General features: G+C 47.8%; 1 protein-coding gene across 1 annotated transcript in view; it reads right to left on the reverse strand.

The window, feature by feature from the left end:
• Positions 1-20,362, reverse strand: part of SLC7A5 (solute carrier family 7 member 5) — a 138,393-nt gene that overhangs the window by 21,821 nt on the left and 96,210 nt on the right. Inside the window, exons 8-9 of the mRNA XM_078669945.1 lie at positions 18,946-19,095; positions 13,895-14,072 (exon numbers count right to left, since the gene is read on the reverse strand). Coding sequence (XP_078526071.1) covers positions 13,895-14,072; positions 18,946-19,095 — 328 coding nt within the window. The remainder of the gene's footprint in view (positions 1-13,894; positions 14,073-18,945; positions 19,096-20,362) is intronic.

Raw genomic sequence — 20,362 nt, forward strand, 5'->3', positions numbered from 1 at the left:
AATATGGAAACGTTTTGTAGCTCTTTCCATTAGAAGATGGAACCCTCCTACATCTACAGGAGGTTAATCAGCGGTTACCGGAGGTGAAGGAGAAGGTGTTTGGACTTGATAATCGTCCCACTCCGGCATCATCGACTTCCCCTTCTTCGTCAGAAGAATGTTGTTGTTCCTGCTGATGGGATGCTACAGGTGGAGGAGACCCTGGAGGTCTGAAATCCGATATAGGCGTTTGCACCACAGGTGTAGGAGGCACAGAGTCAGCTGACTCAGATGGTGGAAAACGTCTATAATAGTTATTCAGCATGTGCTGTAGATTTGTTAGCAATGTTACTTGCATCTGAGCTGATGGAACATTAGTAACAGGCGATGCCACATGCTTAGGTGAATGTTGGTCGTCTTGCTTGTCCTCCTGGTATTTGAGGTTTAATTCTGAAGGACTTGTAGCCGTCCCAAACCTTTCATCCATGTCAGAATCCTCCTCACTATCTTCAGAGTCCAGTAACTTGTCAGGGACCTGTAGAGGTACAGATTGAGGTGACAGTCGTAGAGGAGATAAAGGTTCTAGGTCAGAACCGCGCCTCTGAAGCAAGGATGACTTTGGTGTCGACATAAAAACCGTAGACGGGAACTAAACCTGCATGGTGGTACATGTAGACAGCTGCGGCGTAGACGGAGGGCCCATCGACGGGCTCGGTTTAGATTCAGACAATGAAGAGGACGTCATCGACGATTGAGTTGTCTTCGTCGACGACGGTGTCTTCCGGGATGTTAGTCGACGGCGATGGAGCAACTGTCGACGGTGATGTCGACGAAGCGGTCGTCGACGGAATCTTCTTCAGCCTGGCCGTCGACGGGGCGCTGACGATGGCCGTCGGCGATTCTCTCGTTGACGAGATAGGTCTGACAGTGCCATAAACCATCGTCGACGGTGAAGACGCCATTGACATTAACATCTCAGGCTTTGGAGAAGTAAAAGTTACCGTAGACGTAGATGTTGCGTCGACGGGAATCTTCGTCGATGAAGGAGTCCCGACGTTGTCATCGACGACAGGGTCTTTTTCTGAGGTAAAGCCTTCTCAGAAGTTGATTTTCGAGGTAAAATTTCTGTTGCTCTACTCGGGGATGACATCAGTTTTGTCTTGGTAGGGGGAATAGCCTTAGAAGTGGAAGGCCCCTCAGACCCCTTAGAAGATTGTTGCTTCCTTACAATCTTGGCTCCAGGAGAAGATAACACCTCATCAGCAGCTCTCTTCCTGGAAGCTGCAGTAAACCCAGAGGCAATACTGCCCACTTCAGAAACAGGATTTTCTTGATCCTTGAGCTTTTGTAGCCACAAAAGCTAGCGTCCCTCTCTGTCCTTGAGATTTTTCTGAGAGAAAGTCCTACAAATCTTGCAGTCTTTCACCTGATGGTCAGGGTACAGGCAGTAAATGCACCTCTTGTGGGGATCTTCTTTGAAAAGTCTGAGCTTACCACAAGAGTCACAAGGCCTGAATAAAGACTTCTTAGATGAAGACATCTTCAAATCCAGATACTTGAAGGAAATAGAGAAGTACTGAGCAGAGCTCAGGGAGACTCCCTTCACATGACGTGCAGTAGAAAATCTGAGAGCCTGAGCCTCTGAGGAGGACTTTCTGGTGGGTGCTGTTGCCTGATTGGCTGCAGTTTGGGCTATACAACATGACTAGGATAGTCATGAGTGTGGAAGTTTTTTCTATGGTAGCTTGGGCTACTTTACTTCCTGGTTGGTTATTACCAGGTTTTTCTAAGGATATTATTGCATATTATTGCTTTTTTATGTACCGTGGGACTCCCACTCCGACGATGGGGAATGATTCAGACATGTGAATCTATAAAAGACACCCCAATACTGGAGAAACTGCCCAACCCCTCATGAGGGGCTTCTAGACCCTGCTTGGGAATAGGTATCTGATTGTAAGGACTTCTTAAAAATCATTGAGAAAAAGATCATATCGATCAGATGTTTTCTCTGACGTTCACAGGGCGACATCCCTAGAAGCTGCTTTAGGATTGGCAGCCCTAAGGCAATTCTGGTTTAGAGCACAGAAGACCAACCCAATCCAGTGAACCATCCTTTTCTGGAGCAAACATGCTTTTGATCTATATTAGAACTATTTAAACAAATAGCTCAGGATAGTGAAATTGGTGGTCCATTTCTGGCGCAGGCTCCTGTCCCTCAAGTGGACAGAACCACAGCATCAACCGCCTTAAATGAGCGATTGATACCCTCATATTGCCAGATTTCAGTAGAGAGTGCACCAAGGACTGAGGTTCAAATCATTTTTCAAATGAACACTGGTCTTCTTCTCAGACCCAACATCCTCCCGTCTGTCTGGAGGTGTCCCTACAGGGCTACATTGAGTAGGTAGATCCACATGGAATGCATATACACAACTTCCTCTAGGCGTGGGAATCTAAAGCCTTAGACTAGTGTAGCTTGAATATTCTGGCCAGAGAAAAATTTGTGAAATTTGTATCTGTCCCTCCAGAGACCAGGATTATAATGAGTTAGAGGGCCAGGAATACCAAGCAGCTACATGTTCCTTCCCACCCAAAGCTTAATTTGGAAAATATGTAGCTCTTGCACTGGTCACTTCAAGGATAGACAACTGCAATGTGCTCTACCTTGAGACTAACAAAATGACCCAGCAAAGTTGCAACTTGTGCACAACACAATGGCAGAATGTTATGCTATCCATAAAGCAATGTTCTACTTTGTTGAGGGCATTCTTGTGGGGCAACCTCATAACTGCCAGACAGTTGTTTGGATTGCCTTAAGTCTTTTGTTGTTCGGAGTAATATTTCAAGCCTTTTCTGAAGCAGAAGATGAGTTTGCAATAAAGCTGGAAAGGAAATTGGTTGAGAAGGAATTATGATTTTACTTTGGGGAAAAAAGGATGAGTGTGTTCTTAAGGCAATCTTACTTACATGGAGAACCATGTAATGCCCTTCTGTGCACAGACACTCACTGTACTGACTGAAGTAGTAGTTACCAGGAGCACTACTTTCCAAGATAAACACTGAACATCTGTTTATGCAAAGTTCAAAACTGAAGCCAGTCAATTTAAGGCCGTTGCCTCATGGGCCTCGGTATCAAGAGTCCTGTGTCAGCTGTATTCCACTGATGCTTGTAAGGGGTCACTGATGCCTGGTAGATGTTCTGGACTTTAAGAAGGATCCTTGAAGCTGAGGAGGGTACTTTGCAACAAGCCTTAATGATGAATAGGTTCTCAACATCAAGGGGATTCCAGGATGTTAAAGGGGACAACGTTCATGGTCAAGAGGGGTAGGGGAATATGACATTGAAGGCTGCCAATGGGTGTTGATGTCTTGAAAGACCACTATTGGGTAGTTCTGCTTACAATATGCATCAAAATAAAGCAAACAGAAAAAATGGGATCCTGGACTCCTGGCATCATACATATAAGTTGCACCTAAAAGGTTATGATGCACAGGCATTTCAGGCTCACAATTTCTAAAAATAACAAAGTTCCTACACAATGTCATACTAAACTACACCTTCAGACTCATATCTAGAACTTTTCTGTTTCCTTTTAATTCTTTTTTTTTTACAATTGTTACTATAAGTTAGCGTATATGTCTTCTCTACCTTATTCCAATGATGTATTCTTGTTTGACATATTTTAATTGCAATGTTTTTATTATTTTTTGTATTGCTTATACAATCACTATCATACCCCTTTCCTTGTATCAGGGTAACATTTCTGCAAGTACATGTTACTTTGCAAACTGCTACGATACCTCTGGGCCATATTCACGCTATATAAAACTGCATAAAACACAAGATTGTAACTAATCAGTATTCAAAGAAAATAATGAACCAATTATAGAGAAAGAGGTTACTATTTCTCCGGCCACAATCAGCAAATAGATCCAGCTTTACACTTCTTTAGCCGCTTACCAGAATGGTGTTCCTCTGCGCTCTAGAATTCTATGTCAGGACTGGAGGCGAGGATTACGCCTTCTTTCTTCACTTTAATGCATAGCAGTAAAGAGATAACAGAAGACTACATTTCCCATGAAACAAAGGGAACATGTAGTCAAAACAAGAAATACATGGCAACAACCAGTCACAGCACATAAATCCAATGCCCAATCAGGGCCCAGGCAGCCCAACATAGTCCATCAGCAGTGTCCTCTCTTCCTCTTTCTTCGCTGCTACGCAGCAAGATAAGTACTCTTCAGGTTTTTTCTCTTGTTTAGTGCTTTGATGTGGTCATTTTGATTGTGCTATAGCGGGCGGTGCTTCGCACCGTAGTTATTACTATTTCTGAACTTGTATGAAGTACCTTTTCATGCGCGCGGTTTCCGCTTGTCAGCTTTGTATGTTCGCACGCACTGCTTTGTTTTCTTGGTGTGTGGTATTCTTTCGCCGGAAAAGCGTTTCACTTTCTTAATCTCCCACAACATGTGGGCTACGCTGCGGGGAGTAAGCCGCGGGCACGGTTTTCCGTCCCTACGTAGCTCATTGCTGTCTGTGGTTCCGGTCCTCCCGCCGCCAGAGGGTGCGGGAGGCAGTGCAGGTACGGCGCACCGTTTGATCTCTCTTCAGAGAGTTTCAAACGTCACGCCCGCGTTGCGGAGGAGCCCTGGTCTGAGGGAGACACCTAAGCGGTTGTACATCGTTAATTGCCTGCCGCTTCTCTTGTACCCCACGCTCTGTGCCTTAGCTCAAAAATCCCGATAAAGGCAGAGCCTGTATGTGCAGTTTGCGGCTGTTGAATGCCTCTTGAGGTCCAGTATTATTTGGGGGTACATGTAAAGGGACGCTACCCAGACCAGTTTGCCCTGCTAAAGGGCTTGTTTGATTTTGCTTTGCCAGCATTTTGTCCATGGGCTTGAACCCGTCTATTTTGCTGTTTCTCCGCACTACAAAGAATACTTAGGCTGCCACCCAGCCTGTTGAGGCCTCTGCCTGCAGGCCCAGTGGGAATCCACTTTGGTTCATTTCACGACTCTAGTCGGTGTTCGTCATCATGGAATACTATGACGATTATCAGGAGGAGAAAGAGTCCCTCGCTGACATGCCCTGGAGTGACGCCTTTTATGAGGCAGTGGATACCTCTATTTATAGGGTGGTTGACCAGGCCATTTCCCCTTTAGAGGATAGGCTCTCACGCCAAATAGAGCAGGCTTTTTCCAAACTTTCGCAACAGATTGCGCCCCCCCCCCCTCCCCTCTAGACTTCAGCCACTTCATCTAAGGATCCTCTTGGCTCCCCACCACCTAAACGTTCCCGCGAGGCGGCTGTGGATGGGGATGCTTTTGACCGCCTTAGGCAGGCCTTCATGGCTAGTCGCCCGGCCGCTCCCTCCGAAGTTCCTCCTGCTCCAGTGCCGGTTTCTCTGACCAGACAGTGCCAGTCACTCAGTCTCTTCCTGGGACATCCCAAGATCCCCTGAGCACCGCGGAAATGCTGGATCCCAATGATATAGTCCACCCACGGTCCTCTGAGTGGACCCCAGCCGATAAGGTAGCTACTTATGTGGCCGCCCATATCCGGCGTCCTCTGGAGAACAAAGCTTGCAACTGTAAAGGTAAGCCCGTCTGCGCCCGTCCGCGCCTGGACCGCGCCCAGGGCCAGGACCCCTGGCACACGAAGACCCCGACCGACCCGCCTGACGTACTCCGCCGCCACCCTCATCGCACTCAACACCGGCCGACTGCCAGATTGCAACCAAGCCACCCCACGACGCACCCACGGACCTTTCAGCTGCCACGCCTGCAAGTTCACCTGCATCCGGACCTGCCTCACACCAGCTCCCGCCAAGTCGAACACCAGCAGCACCCACCTCAAGTGCATCCTGCTCAACACCCGCTCCGTCCACAGACACGCCATCGAACTCTGGAACCTCCTAGACGCCACAGCCCCTGACGTTGCCTTCCTCACGGAGACCTGGATGAACGCCTCTTCAGCCCCCGACATCGCCATCGCCATCCCAGAGGGCTACAAGATCGTCCGGAGGGACCGCAACGCCAACCAGATGGGAGGAGGCATCGCCATCATCTACAGGAACACCATCTGTCTCACGACCAGCACCGACAACACCCTGACCACCGCCGAACACCTGCATTTCCAGATCCACACCAACCCAAACACCACCCTTAGAGGCACCCTGATCTACCGACCTCCGGGACCACGCACACAATTCAGCGAGGACATTGCCGACTTCGTCAGCCCGCATGCCCTCCCCTCCGCTGACTACATCCTCCTGGGGGACCTCAACTTCCATCTGGAGAACAACAACGACCGCAACACCAGCACCCTACTCGACAACCTCGCCAATCTTGGACTCAAGCAGCTGGTGTCCACCCCCACCCACCTCGCCGGACACACACTCGACGCCGTCTTCTCCTCCAGCACAGACGTCGCCTTCAGCCACACCACAGAACTCCACTGGACGGACCACAGCTGCGTCCACTTCGCCTTCAAGAGAACGACGACCCACCACCACCAGCAACAGGCCGCCCGCAGAAGCTGGAACAAGATCACAGCAGACCAGCTCGACACCTCCCTGAGCCAGCACCCTCCTGCCAGCTCAGCGAACCCCAGCCAGGCCGCCGAGAACCTCACGAAGTGGATCAGCATCTGCGCGGACGAGCTCGCCCCGCTGAGGACCCCGCCCAGCAGACCCGGCAGCAAGAAAGCCCCATGGTTCACCGACGAACTCAAGAGCTCCAAGAAGAACTGCCGAGCCCTCGAGAAAGTCTGGAGAAGGGAACCTACACCGGACAACAGGACCACCCTCAAACTGGCCACTCGGAAGCACCACCAGCTGATCCGCGCCGCCAAGAAAACTGCTTTCAAGGACCGGCTGGACAACAACGCACACAACAGCAAGGAACTCTTCAACATCGTGAAAGAGCTTTCCAACCCCAGCGCAGGAAACAACGACATCACCCCATCGCAAGACCTCTGCGACTCCCTCGCTTCTTACTTCCACAACAAGATCGCGGACATACACAACAGCTTCAACAAACAACCAACGCACACCAGGACCGAACAACCACCCCCCACCACCACCCTCCACGCCTGGACCCCGATCAGCACCGAAGACACCATCCGCACGATGAACTCCATCCACTCCGGATCACCGACCGACCCCTGCCCTCACCACGTCTTCAACAAGGCCGACGCTGTCATCGCACCCCACCTGCGGGACATCATCAACACCTCCTTCGACACCGCCACCTTCCCTGAGAGCTGGAAGCACGCCGAACTCAGCGCTCTACTCAAGAAACCAACAGCGGACCCCACCGAACTCAAGAACTACCGCCCCATCTCGCTCCTCCCGTTTCCAGCCAAAGTCATCGAGAAGACCGTCAACAAGCAGATGGCCGCCTTCCTCGAGACGAATGGATCCCTCGACCCCTCACAGTCCGGCTTCCGAGCCAATCACAGCACCGAGACCGCCCTCATCGCCGCCACCGATGACATCCGAGCCCTGATGGACAACGGAGAAACAGCGGCCCTCATCCTCCTAGACCTCTCCGCGGCATTCGACACTGTCTGCCACCGCACCCTAGTACAGCGCCTCAGCAACGTCGGAATCCGGGACAAGGCGCTGGAATGGATCATCTCCTTCCTCGACGGAAGAACACAGAGAGTCCGCCTACCACCGTACAAATCAGAGGCCTCCGAAGTCATCTGCGGCGTCCCTCAAGGATCCTCTCTGAGCCCCACCCTCTTCAACGTCTACATGAGCCCCCTCGCGGCCATCGCACGCCAACACAACCTCAGCATAATCTCCTACGCCGACGACACCCAGCTGATCCTCTCCCTGACCAACGACCCCGCCACCGCCAGAGCCAGCCTACACGAAGGGATGAGAGAGGTAGCCGAGTGGATGACGACCAGCCGCCTGAAACTGAACTCGGACAAGACGGAGGTCCTCATCCTGGGCTCCTCACCCTCCGCCTGGGACGACTCCTGGTGGCCTCCCGCCCTGGGCACCGCACCCAAACCGACAGACCATGCACGCAACCTGGGCTTCATCCTGGACTCCTCCCTCTCCATGACCAGGCAAGTCAACAACGTCTCCTCGGCGTGCTTCAACATCCTACGCATGCTACGGAAGATCTTCTGGTGGATCCCCACCGAGACCAGGAAGACCGTCACCCAGACCCTCGTCACTAGCCGACTGGACTACGGCAACGCCCTCTACGCCGGTACCACCGCCAAGCTCCAGAAGAGACTCCAGCGGATCCAGAACGCCTCAGCCAGACTCGTCCTCGACATCCCACGACACAGCCACATCTCCGGACATCTGAGAGACCTCCACTGGCTCCCCGTCAACAAAAGAATCACCTTCCGCCTCCTCACCCACGCACACAAAGCCCTACACGACCAAGGCCCGAGCTACCTCAACAGCCGGATCAACTTCTACGCTCCCAAACGCCACCTCCGGTCAGCCAACCACGCCCTCGCCGCCGTCCCCCGCATCTGAAGAGCAACTACAGGAGGAAGGTCCTTCTCCTACCTGGCCGCCAAGACCTGGAACTCCCTCCCGACCGACCTGCGCCTGACCCAAGACCACCTCTCCTTCAGGAAGAAGCTGAAGACCTGGCTGTTCGAGCAGTAGCGGCACCCCCCCTCCCCCAAGCGCCTTGAGACCCTACGGGTATGTAGCGCGCTCTATAAGTGTCATTGATTGATTGATTGTCTGCGGGCGGAGTGCCCCCAACCCCACCCTAGAAGGTAAAGTAGCTTTGACACCTGAAATTAATTTGCGGATCTGCAACTTCCTCCAGAAATTTATCAGGCACCCCAAAAAGGGGATAGACAGATCCTGGAGGGTCTGCCAGGATAAACTCCTGGACGTCCTAGGCCCGATCACAAAAATACTGGATATGGCGGAAGAGGCAAAGGAGTCAGGCTCTATTATTTTCCCGAGACCCTATCAGGCTAGGCACAACGTCGTGATCTTCATGGGCATTGCTAATTGTGCCCTTTCCACAGAACGCCGTCGGTCTCTTCTTATTAAGAGGACCCTAAGTTAGGGGACCTGCCAGATTCTGAAGCGGGTGCTATCGCCCAAGGTGGTCTATTTGGCGAGCCCTTTGTGATGGAGCTCGGTAAATTTGTTAACACTTCACCTTGCTAGACCGAGCTCAGTCTACGATTAAAAAGGTGTTCCCCTGTGTTTTTTGCGGGGCCGGCCGAGGAAGGGGCCGCTCGGCCGGTCATCAGCAACGCCAGACCAACCAGAGAGGGTACGGACAATATCAGGACAAGTCCAGGTTCGGAATCTTTTACCCCACACGAGGAAAGAGAGGTGAAGGGAGAGGATACCGTGGAAGAGCTGCAGCCTCTAGCTCAGGTGAGAGTTCTCCCTTTTTCCCCACAAGACATAGGAGGGCGGTTGGCAAGATGTTTTCAGGTTTGGTTAACCATCACGCACGATGCATGGGTTCTGCAAACTGTGAGGGGTATTCACATAGAGTTCGAAGGGACCCCAGTGCAAAAATCCCCTCCTTGTCCTATCCAGTTCTCCGTGCAGGACGCCCTCCTGGTGGACGAAGAGGTTTCTTTTCTTCTCAGGAAGGGCGCTATCTCCCTTACTACCCAGCATGCCCGGGGATTCTTGAGCAACATTTTTCTGGTCGACAAGACCGATGGCGGCAAGAGACCGGTGATAAACTTGAGCGACTTCAATCAATGGCTGGTTTATCGCCATTTCAAGATGGAGGGGATCCACCTTCTCAGGGATGTTCTCCGGCCTCTCGATTGGATGGTCCGTTCGGACCTCAAGGATGCCTATCTGGTGGTTCCAATCTTCCAGCCCCACCGGCGGTTTCTCCAATTCCTCTTGGGTCACCACACTTATGAGTTCACGTCTCTCCCTTAAAGCCTCTCGTCGGCTCCTTGGTGTTTCAGCAAGGTTCTCAAACCGGTAGTGGAATTCCTACGGTCCAGGACTATCAGGATGATCGTATATCTCGACAACTTTCTCTTGATGGCGGCTTGCCCCGCCGCCTCTTGCAACAGCTTCAGATGGCAGTATCGCTCCTTCAGGATCTAGGGTTTGTGATCATAGAGAAGAAATCTCTGTTGCAGCCTACCCAGAGCATCACATTCTTGAGATTCGTCATAGACCCCACTGCCTCCACACTCAGCCTTCCCGGCAGGAAAGTGACCAAAATTCGTCACGAGCTGCGTCGTGTTTTTGCCAAACAACGGATTTCCCTTCGCCAGTTGGCTCGGGTGGTGGGTCTTTTGTCTGCATCATACAAGCCATTTTCCCGGGTCCGCGCCCTTACAGAGCCCTGCAATGCCTCAAAGGCTTCTTCCTTCGCAAGGGGTATCCGTATTCACACAAAGTCCTCTTGTCCGTCGAGGCAAGGTTGGAAATACAGTGGTGGTTGGACCACATGGAGGCTTGGAACGGAAGGGCAATCTTTGTTTCCGCCCCGGACATGGCTATAGATTCGGATGCCAGGAGGCTCGTTGGGGTGCCAGATGCGGAGACTTCTCTACAGGAGGGTTGTGGTCACCCAACGAACAGAAGTTACACATAAACTGTTTGGAGCTTCTGGCAGGGTCCTTCGCAGTACGTTGCTGGACGAGAGATTCAGTACAGTCTTGTGTGCTCCTGAAAATGGACAACATCTCAGCGGTCCGTTACGTGAATCATCTGGGGGGCACCAGGTCAAAGGCCCTGTCGGATTTGGCGGCAAGTTTTTGGCAGTATTGCCTAGACAATCAGGTCTCCGTCACGGCGGAGTATCTCCTGGGCCGAGACAATCTGGAAGCCGATTTCCAATCTTGCCACTTCCGGGATTCCAGTCTCTGGCGCTTGGACCAGTCAGTTTTTGCGAGGCTGAGCGACCTTTTGGGTCCTTTATCGGTGGACCTGTTTGCGTCCAGACTGGATCACCAGGTCCCGTGTTTTTTCAGCTGGCGGCCGGACCCTCTGGCAGCAGCGACGGATGCTTTCCTCCAGAGTTGGAGTGAGGAACTGGGTTACTCTTTCCCGCCCTTCGCAATTATCACGAGGGTAACTGCGTAAGTTTGCAGGCAAGCAGCAGATCTGGTTGTGATCACCCCGCTGTGGAAGTCTCAAGTGTGGTTTCCAGTTCTACTGGAACTTTCTTGGGATCTTCCAATCCTACTTCTCCAGTTTCCGACTCTCCTCATGAGTCCGGACGGGTGTCCTCATCCTCTAGTGTCCACAAACTCACTGAGGCTCATGGCGTGGCAGATTTCCGCAGTAGATAGGAAGCCTCTGGCCTTTCACGAGAGGCTGAGTCCTTTTTCTCTAAAGCGTGGGCGGACAATACTGTAAAGAGGTACAAGTCTGCATGGAACAGATGGACCCGTTGGTGTTTGCGACGGGGTTTTGATCCCTTGGTCACTTGCTTAGGGAACCCGTCCTGGTATTCCCCTGTGAGATAACCCCGGCAGGGTATCCGCAAGGTGAAAGCCAGGCATCCCGCCGCGAGGGGCCGTTGTGGAGATTAAGCAAGCTATTGCCCAGAGTCGCAGAGTGTGAACCCGTGACTCGAGTAGGCACCGGAGCGAGAATTGTCGAGTCCATGGACATTTTAGGACTCAAGACCCCGCCGAGCCGGGAATTGAACCCTGGTCCCAGGCTGACCTCTGCTTCCAGGTCTGCCTCCTCTAACCAGTGAGCCACACTTCTCCATGTGGTCCACATAGTAAATTTTTTGGCCTAACTGGCCTCCGAGGGTTTGGCTTATTGGTCTATTAATACCTTCAGGTTGGCAGTTTCTTCTGGCCACGTCCCAGTGGATGGCGCTCCGGTGGGTGAACACCCCTTGGTTTGTCGTCAGTTGCGGGTAATACACCTGTCCCTACTTCCGGAGCCTCATTATTCCACTCTCTGGGACGTTAATCAAGTCCTTACCCTGGTTTTATCTTGGCAGCAGAATAGGTACCTCTCCAGGATCCAGGAAGGAATAGTCAGCAAAATTGGCCATGCTTCTGTGCCTCATTTCCTGTAGGCGAGTGTCAGATGTACGGGCTTTAGACATTTCTAGCAGAATTTTTACTCCTGATGGTGTGACGTTTACTTTGCTCAGACGCACTAAGTGCCATACCAGATCAAATTTCTACCCACAGTTTCCTGATTCCCCAAAGCTTTGTGTGATTCGTTGCCTCAAAGCTTATGAGGAGATGACGGAGGAGTTCCATCCCCCAGGGGAGAAACAGCTCCTCATTTCGCTGCGGAAGCCCTTTAAGGCGGTTTCTTCACCCACTGTTGCGAGGTGGGTTCGTTGGGTGATGCAGGAAGCAAGCATCAGCCTTAGCCAGTTTGGGGCACACTCCGCAAGGGGTGCCATGGCTTTGAAGGCCTTCAGTCTAGGGGCGCGTCTAGAGGATATTCTCATCGCGGCAGACTGGTCTTAAGACTCCACATTCAAGCGGTTTTATTTCAAACCGATTCTGAATATAGCTCATTTGATTGTGGGCAAGCTTTAAACAAGCATAATCCTCACCTCCAGTCCTGACATAGAATAAAAAATGTCCTAGCTAACGTAACGGAAAGTTTCAATCTTTTTAAGGACTCGGAGGCGAGGATTATCCCGCCCTTGATTCCTGGAGGAGATCCTGCCTCGTACTACAGTAAGTAATGTTGTTATTTCGGATGCTTTTGACTCTGCTTATTCTACACTGTGTATGACTTTCTTGTAATAATTTCTCAGTGGTTCCTCCGGTAATAGGTTTCCTCTTGCCCTCAGGCTCGGACTCCAACAAACAGGACTCCTGAAGAGCGGAGGGAGGCTGTTTACGCGCTCAGAAAGAGGAGGAGAGGACACTGTTGATGGACTATGTTGGGCTGCCTGGGCCCTGATTGGACATTGGATTTATGTGCTTTGATTGGTTGGTACCATGTATTTTTTGTTTTGAATACATGTTCCCTTTGTTTCATGGGAAATGTAGTCTTCTGTTATCTCTTTGCTGCTATGCATTAAAGTGAAGAAAGAAGGCATAATCCTCGCCTCCGAGTTCTTAATAGAATTGAAACTTTCCGTTACGTTAGCTAGGAAATTGTTCATTCTTGGATGCTCCATAAGAGGGAAGATGCTGACTACAGCAGTATCCCAATGGCTGACATTTTTAGCTCTGCCATCTAGAAGTCCCACAACCCCTTCATCAGATATTAGCATTTGGATGTCGATTCTTGTGCTGCAGCTTTTGGAAGAGGAGTACTGATCTCTACACCATATTCTATTATTTGCTCCTTTCTCAAATACTTTCTGACCATCATGGGAAGCCGAATTGCTTATGAATTTCTTTCAAATACTTCACTTTAGATCCTGAATCCTCCCAGATGAAGAGAGGTTAACATTCTGTGTGCTATACAAATAAAACTATAGAAGGCAGCGGGGTTCCATTTCTCAAGAGGTGGGTCACCTCGTAACCTAAGGACTGAGATGAGGAAGAGTTCGACTTAGTGTAATGAAGATTACTGTATGAAATAGAGATATTAAGCGTTCCAACATGAAGTGTTAACTTTCAGTATGAGTTGTGGTTATTCGAAATCTTTTCCACAAAAATGCTGACTGCATCAGTGTGGACACAAGGAACCGGAACTCGAGTTTTTACAATAGGTGAATACTGAACAAACAAAAAGTGACAGTGGCAACTGGCAAAAATGACCTGTGCCGAATGAAAACCGTTATCTGTCCAAAATGGTGTATGGATCAGAAAAGCAATTTAATATTTATCGAATCATCAGGGTCTTGTCCGGAAACGTTTGTAGGCCGACTGCATTAGATTCCTTGAGTTAAACCTTGCCTTCAGCAGCGCTACATGCTACAGTTAAATAATAGAATCACTGGGTATAAACATTAAGAACCAGTATTGGAGGAAGGCTCATATACTTACAAATGCCTTGAAGCACCCATTTGGGTTTATTCTGCCACCAGACTCCAAAATAGTAAACTGGCACCCCAGAAAGGATGATTAAAAAACCAATCCCGCACTCCACAGGCGTCATCCAAAAGGAAACCACGATTAAGAATACACAAGCGAGGACGAAGAATATGGGCAAAAGAAGGTTCACCTGCAGAAACAGAAGAGGACAGATTCAGGCCTTTAACAAAACCAATTTACATCCTGCTGGAATATTTAAGGAGACAGTACATATTTATTGCTAGTAGTAACCGCTTGTCCTGTACTACATCTCTTCCTGTTTGTCATTCAATACTGAACGTGGCACAAAATTGAGGAAATTATGGCTTTCTTCAATGTACACATCCTTTAAAGGACTTCTTTTCGCTCTTTCTACCCAAAGGTTTGGCAACCTAAGTCACCTTCTCAGATGGTGGTTTTGTTTAAATCCACAGACAGCATATAGTTATGGCTTGATAAACCTTTAAATAAAAATGATGTGCCTGAATCTGGATAGCGATAAGCTAGCTAGAGAAAAAGATTGGGTTCTGAATGTATTGATCACTGCAAGGACAACAGTAATTCCTTGGAATGCCCTGATTGAGCCTGACAGCCATTTATTCTAGTGCGTGTGTGAAGATATGTGGCTAACTACTAGACATTAAAACTTAGAGAAGGTACAATTTATCAATATAGGGAATGTAATGCTTCTAAAGACACCTCGGAGATAGCAAAATACAACACAATAGGGCGGCTATGTGTATATGTTCAAAAGATAGTTCTATTAAAATAAAAAGTGTTTTCTTCACATCATCAGACGCATTGACTGCCAGTTTGTAATACAAATTCTAGTACTAGAAGGAAGTTAAAAAAAAGATAGTTTTCCAGTTTAAATTTTTACTATAGTTTGTTTTAATCAATAGACCTGAAAACGCCTATTTTGAAAAGTATAGTACATTATTTAACAACCTGCATGTAAGTATATCTGGCAGAAATGTTATGATGGAATTGACACAGTTAACTGGAAAAATAAAACAACAATGCTGGTTTACGGACCAGAACATATATCAGTGAAAAAAGGATAAACACCCGACCAAGGAAATACTTGACTCACACAGTTAAAGGCAACCCTAAATGGGCTACACCTGAAAGCCAAAGTACTTTTAAGTTGTTACAGAAGAGTGGTGCTGTTTCTTTAAAAAAGATAGAGTCAAACATTTTAATGCATAAGAATAACGACATTTGAACATACACTTCTATGCATGTACCACTGTTTAAAATGTCTGTTTTTATATCAAAACCTTTTAGTATTTGTCACGTCCTGAAATCCTTGACATGAGCTGCTGGAAGCAGCATGCATGATCAAGGTACCATTAGAGATCACCTGAGGTTGTATATTTAATGGTCCATATTTTTAGGTTTCGCCCTGGGCGTTGCAACTGCGTAGCAGTTGCTCCGCCCACGGCGAAACCTCATGATCCTACATATCGACTTTGGTTCAGCCTCTGTCTCCCATTGGCTAGCTCCATAAATGGAGGCTAGCCATTGGGAGACAGAGGCTGTCAATCACGCTTTCTCGAGAAAACGCGATTCGGGGGCGTTTCTCAGGCTTTAAGCCCCGCCCCTTTGTCCCGGGCCGCGCTGTCATTGGCTGCCGGCCCGGGACACCCCCGTGACGTCATTCCCCGGGCCGCGCTGTGATTGGCTGGCCGGCCCGGGACCTGACTTGTTTTTTATTTCAACAGAAAAGCAAGAAAAGGAAGTGGATATGTACGCAACCCTTTCCGACGAGAAGGCTTTTGTGTTCTCAGTGGCACTGGCAGAAATAAACAGAAAAATAATCAACCAGAGACTGATCCTGTGATGATCGACAGGGAGGCCCAGGTTACCTCTGCTGCTGGCTCCGCTGGAACCGTGCTGCAGCCCCATCACGGGGAAGCGCTTTTACATCGTCTCTGCCCCCGAGGCACTTCACCCTCACTCGAAGACAATTATTAAGTTTTTTTAACTTGCCGGAATGAATGACTTTACAACGACAGCACTTACAGTTAAAAAAAATCATGGAAAGCCAGCTTTTTGCTGGAATAGGAATGTGAGGCGGTGTGGAAGAAAATTCCCCGAGCATTTCACACCGGCTGGCTGCTAGAGTGACATTTGAAAGGCTTTCGCAGAAAGGAAAAGAAGCTTTTTTTCCAAATAAATTATATATGTGATTTTTTTATATGTATGTTGTAACGAAGCTCACGTGTACAGTTTTCCAGCCTTCTTAGTAGTCATGCACTGTAGCATTGATAATGTATCGCTAACCGAGCTTGTTATTAATAAAACTCGCAGATGGGGTTTTGTTGACTTTGCCCGGCCCTCCCTTTGCAGCAGTTTATGGCTCCTGAATGGCGCCTTTGTGCGGAATGGAGCTGCTTCCTTATCGGGCCTAGTGGGTCCTCCGCGCGGTCCTTTCATGAGGCACATGTCTGATGCGACAGCTGGCGAGCGGCGCGGGAAACCAGCCCAGATGCCGGATAAGCTGACGGCTGCACTTTGTGTCGGGCCGATAAGAGCGCCCGGCGGATGAATACTGCAGTTTACATCCTGTATCTCGGATACACTCGTTGGTGCTACAGTATGTTAAGTTTCATGAGTGGAAAATATTACTCCCAGTACATTTGGGCTTCTTTATTCACCATGATGTAATTGTACGTTTTCATTATTATTATTATTATTATTTTTTACTTTTTATGTGGACAGAGTATAGGGTGCATTCAGCTATTAGTACAAACTCGCACCACAGTCCCATTAGGGTGCCTTCAACCCAAGGTCTTGAGTGCTCATCTTCCGCAGGTGTATTACAACGAAAGCATTGGCAAAAGCTATAAGGCAGACCATTTGACTTCGCCTGTGTTTTCTTACAAGCATTGGCAAAGGCTAAAAGGTGGACCATTTGACTTCGCCTGTGCTTTTTTTTTTGCCATAATGTACAGCACGGACACTAGTGTGTGCATATCTTCAAGAAAGGATGAGTTGATGCAGCCGCGGGGTCATTTTGTAGGTGCACTGATTCATTCAACATGCATGCACATGCCTACAAAAAGACACTAGATTCTTTTTTTTTTTTTTTGGATGGATCGGTAAATATATATATTTTTTAAAAGAGTCTTCAAGTGCTCATTTAAAACGTGAAAACACGCTTTTAAAATAAAAACATTTAAACTGATGAACGAGTTGAGGAGTCAGTGAGGAGAAGCCATAAGGTGGGTGGGGGCAAGAGAACATAGGTGAAAGCAGTTTGGAGTGCTAGGGGAGAAGCACATGGGCGAGAGAGAAGAACGTGAAGGGTGAGAAAAGCATACGAGGGAGACGGCTAATAAACCCATACTCATGGAGTGCTTAAATACATTAAAAAAAAAAGTAGTTCCTTAAAAGCAAGCACAGAAGCCAGCCATTCAAAGAGTTGGTAAAGAGGCTCACTCCATGGGAGGGACAAACACAAGATGGACATGTTGAAATAAGGAAAGCAATCTTATAGAAGGCATGCAAATGAGTGACTGTAAAGCCAGCCAGTGGAAAGCAATGATTAGGCTGGAAGCCCACCATATTTTTGCAACCAGAGCTTTTGTGCTCTTTGGTAGGCTCAACCTAATCAGGTTTCCCTGTTAACCATGTTCATTCCTTATCTGCTGTGTCATTAAAATAGTGTTTTATTCCATTATTTAAAAAAAAAGTTGATGCACATTTTAGCTCTTAGCAGACCTGCAAGGTTCAACCGAATGAAACTGGATTTGATAGGCGGGCATTTCTGGGTATCTGATTGCAGGTCCCCTTGCTTCATTGGCCTCTAAAACAGTGAACAGGCAGTCTCTTTTTATAAAAAAAAAAAATATATATATATATATATATTTTGTTATATAGCTTTGCATATGGTTGAAAGTTGCCCAAAGGTGCATGCAAGTGCAATAGTATAAATAAGTGAAAGGTGAATGAATCTGCTAAGTGGCTGTATTTGTTAAATATTTCTTCTTTTACCCTGGGCCTGGCTAGGGTGATGCTACACTGAGGAAAAACTCGATTGAAAGGTTTTAATTGTTTTGTATTTTTTATTTAGTTGGTGCAACGTCTGCCTTTCAGATGGCCTTGCATAGCTCATGGCCACATGGTAGGGTGTTCATTAAGGGTCCCAACGTGGTCTACATGCATTTTCCCTCTGTCTGTAGTTGGTTGTGCAGAGCACGTCCTTCTTCTGAATGGATGGTTTTTAGTTTTGGTTTGTAATGGTGGAATCTATTTTCATCATGTTGGAGTATACTGTAAAAAGTTGCCCTATCTGAAAGTCCTTGTCCAGGTAAGACCAGACAGCTCAAAACCTCAATAGGAGCCAAGAGGGAAAAACAGACAGGGTCGCCCTCCACTCAAAAGTTATAGAACAATCAAAAAGACCCTATCCAGGGGCGTCAACAGAAGTCAGTAGGGAGAAAGAACAGTCATTTTGTGTGTGTGTGTGTCTGCTCCAGTGTGTGTGTGTGTGTGTGTGACTGCTCCAGTGTGTGTGTGTGTGTGACTGCTCCAGTGTGTGTGACTGCTCCAGTGTGTGTGTGTGTGACTGCTCCAGTGTGTGTGTGTGTGTGTGACTGCTCCAGTGTGTGTGTGTGTGTGGGGGGGGGGGGGCTCTGGGTGTGGCTGGCTCTGGGTGTGTGTGTGTGTGTGTGGTAGTAATTGCTGTCTGCTGAGCTCGTCCGTAGGAGACAATAGTTCTCACATTTGCGAGAGATTAAACTATTGGCAATGTAAATGACAATGCCATTTATTTATCTGTTTTCAAAACCAGCACATAAATACAAATTTTGTCATTTACAATGCCAATAGCTCTAACTTCTCCAAAGGCGAAACCGTTGCATTGTAAATGCTTGTTTAGAACCTGCTACCACCCTACAGATCTGCCACTTGTAATTCTTGGAACTATATCTAATCACAAATCCCTCGGAATTCTATAGCACGAGTAGAATCTGAAAGTGATTCATTTAGCTAGGTTGGTGACCATATTTCTCACTCACCTTGATGGGCCGGTTCAGTTCAGGTTTCTTGTAGCGAAGCCACATCATACCGATAATTGCTAGTGCAACACACAGCCAATTGAAAAAACTGAAGAAGTTGATTACGGAGAATATGTCATTGGAGAAGGCATACAATAGAGTCATTGCACACTGCAAAAATGAAAAGGTACGGCAATATTAAAATCGCAGCTCAAATGTTAATCGTACATTCTTAAGAAAATACTCATTTACATCCGACTATATCAGTGAATGAAAAACATCTAGGCAACATTTGCAAGCTGTGTACACCCCAGGGAACGGAATCTAATTGATCGTCATAGGGGTGCCCTCACAAACTCTGCCATTTCGGCTCCCCTTACGGGCAACGAAGAATCTGGTGCCGGATATTAGGGATACCCATCGAATGATATTCCCATAAAACATTAGGTGATTGCATGTTTTGCCAAGAAGGGGGAATAAATACTCAGACACAGTAATATTAGCTCCGTTTTCCAAGCAGCTCGCTTATTCCAGAGGGGAAAACGCTGACATTTACCATCTGCTATGAGCAGGCGGGGGTAATCAGTGGGAGTGGTGGTAGGGGGTATGGGTTCGATGGTGAGGGGTGCAAGGCAGGCTTTTGCCTGTGATGGTGAGCATTGTCTGCTCTCACAGTATTGGTGCAGGAGTCATGCCAGGCGGGCTGTAATGCTGCCAACAGTCCCTATCCCTGCAGCAGCCCGTAATTATCAGGTTAGGATTCTCTATTTCTCAGGTTTTTCTTTTCTTGGTCCTTGAACCTTAATGGGATTAAGTGAGACTCACAATAATATATATTTCTAGAGTTATGTTTGAACATGGTGAGGCTTTTTTTTTATCAGAAGCAATATTGGATGTGTTTTCATTGCTTAGAATGGGGAACAATTTTCTGAATATAATTATTCTGTATATTTCATTCTCTTCCTATGCTGTGTAGTTCTAAACTTTGAACAATGACAATGAAAAAGTTAAAACACAAGACAAAAAGAATTATGGTCAGTGAAATGATTCCCATTTAGGGAATTATTAAATATATGGACTTTTTAAATAAACATAATGGCCCTTACACATACTTAGAAGCTGGTCTCCTCTGCATGCTTCAGACAATTAGCTTAACCATTGTTGTGCCAGCTCTAGTTCTGAATATAAAATATTTGCATTGTAAAAATCTTGATTGAAGTCAAACAGTAGAATATTTGTGGAGTACTTTTATACTAATAAACTGTAACTCTAAATGGTGGAAATGTGGCATTTAAAAAAACAAATCGGTACACATGTAGGAGCCTACCTGAGGCTTTTCTAAATTTACAAATGTTTTTCTTTTTACTCAGAATGAAATGAGACATAAAACAACAGTGCAGCACAACCCCTAACATTGTTGCCTAGGAAAAAGGAGGAG

Source organism: Lissotriton helveticus, chromosome 12, assembly GCF_964261635.1.
Source record: "Lissotriton helveticus chromosome 12, aLisHel1.1, whole genome shotgun sequence".
NCBI lineage: Eukaryota > Metazoa > Chordata > Amphibia > Caudata > Salamandridae > Lissotriton > Lissotriton helveticus.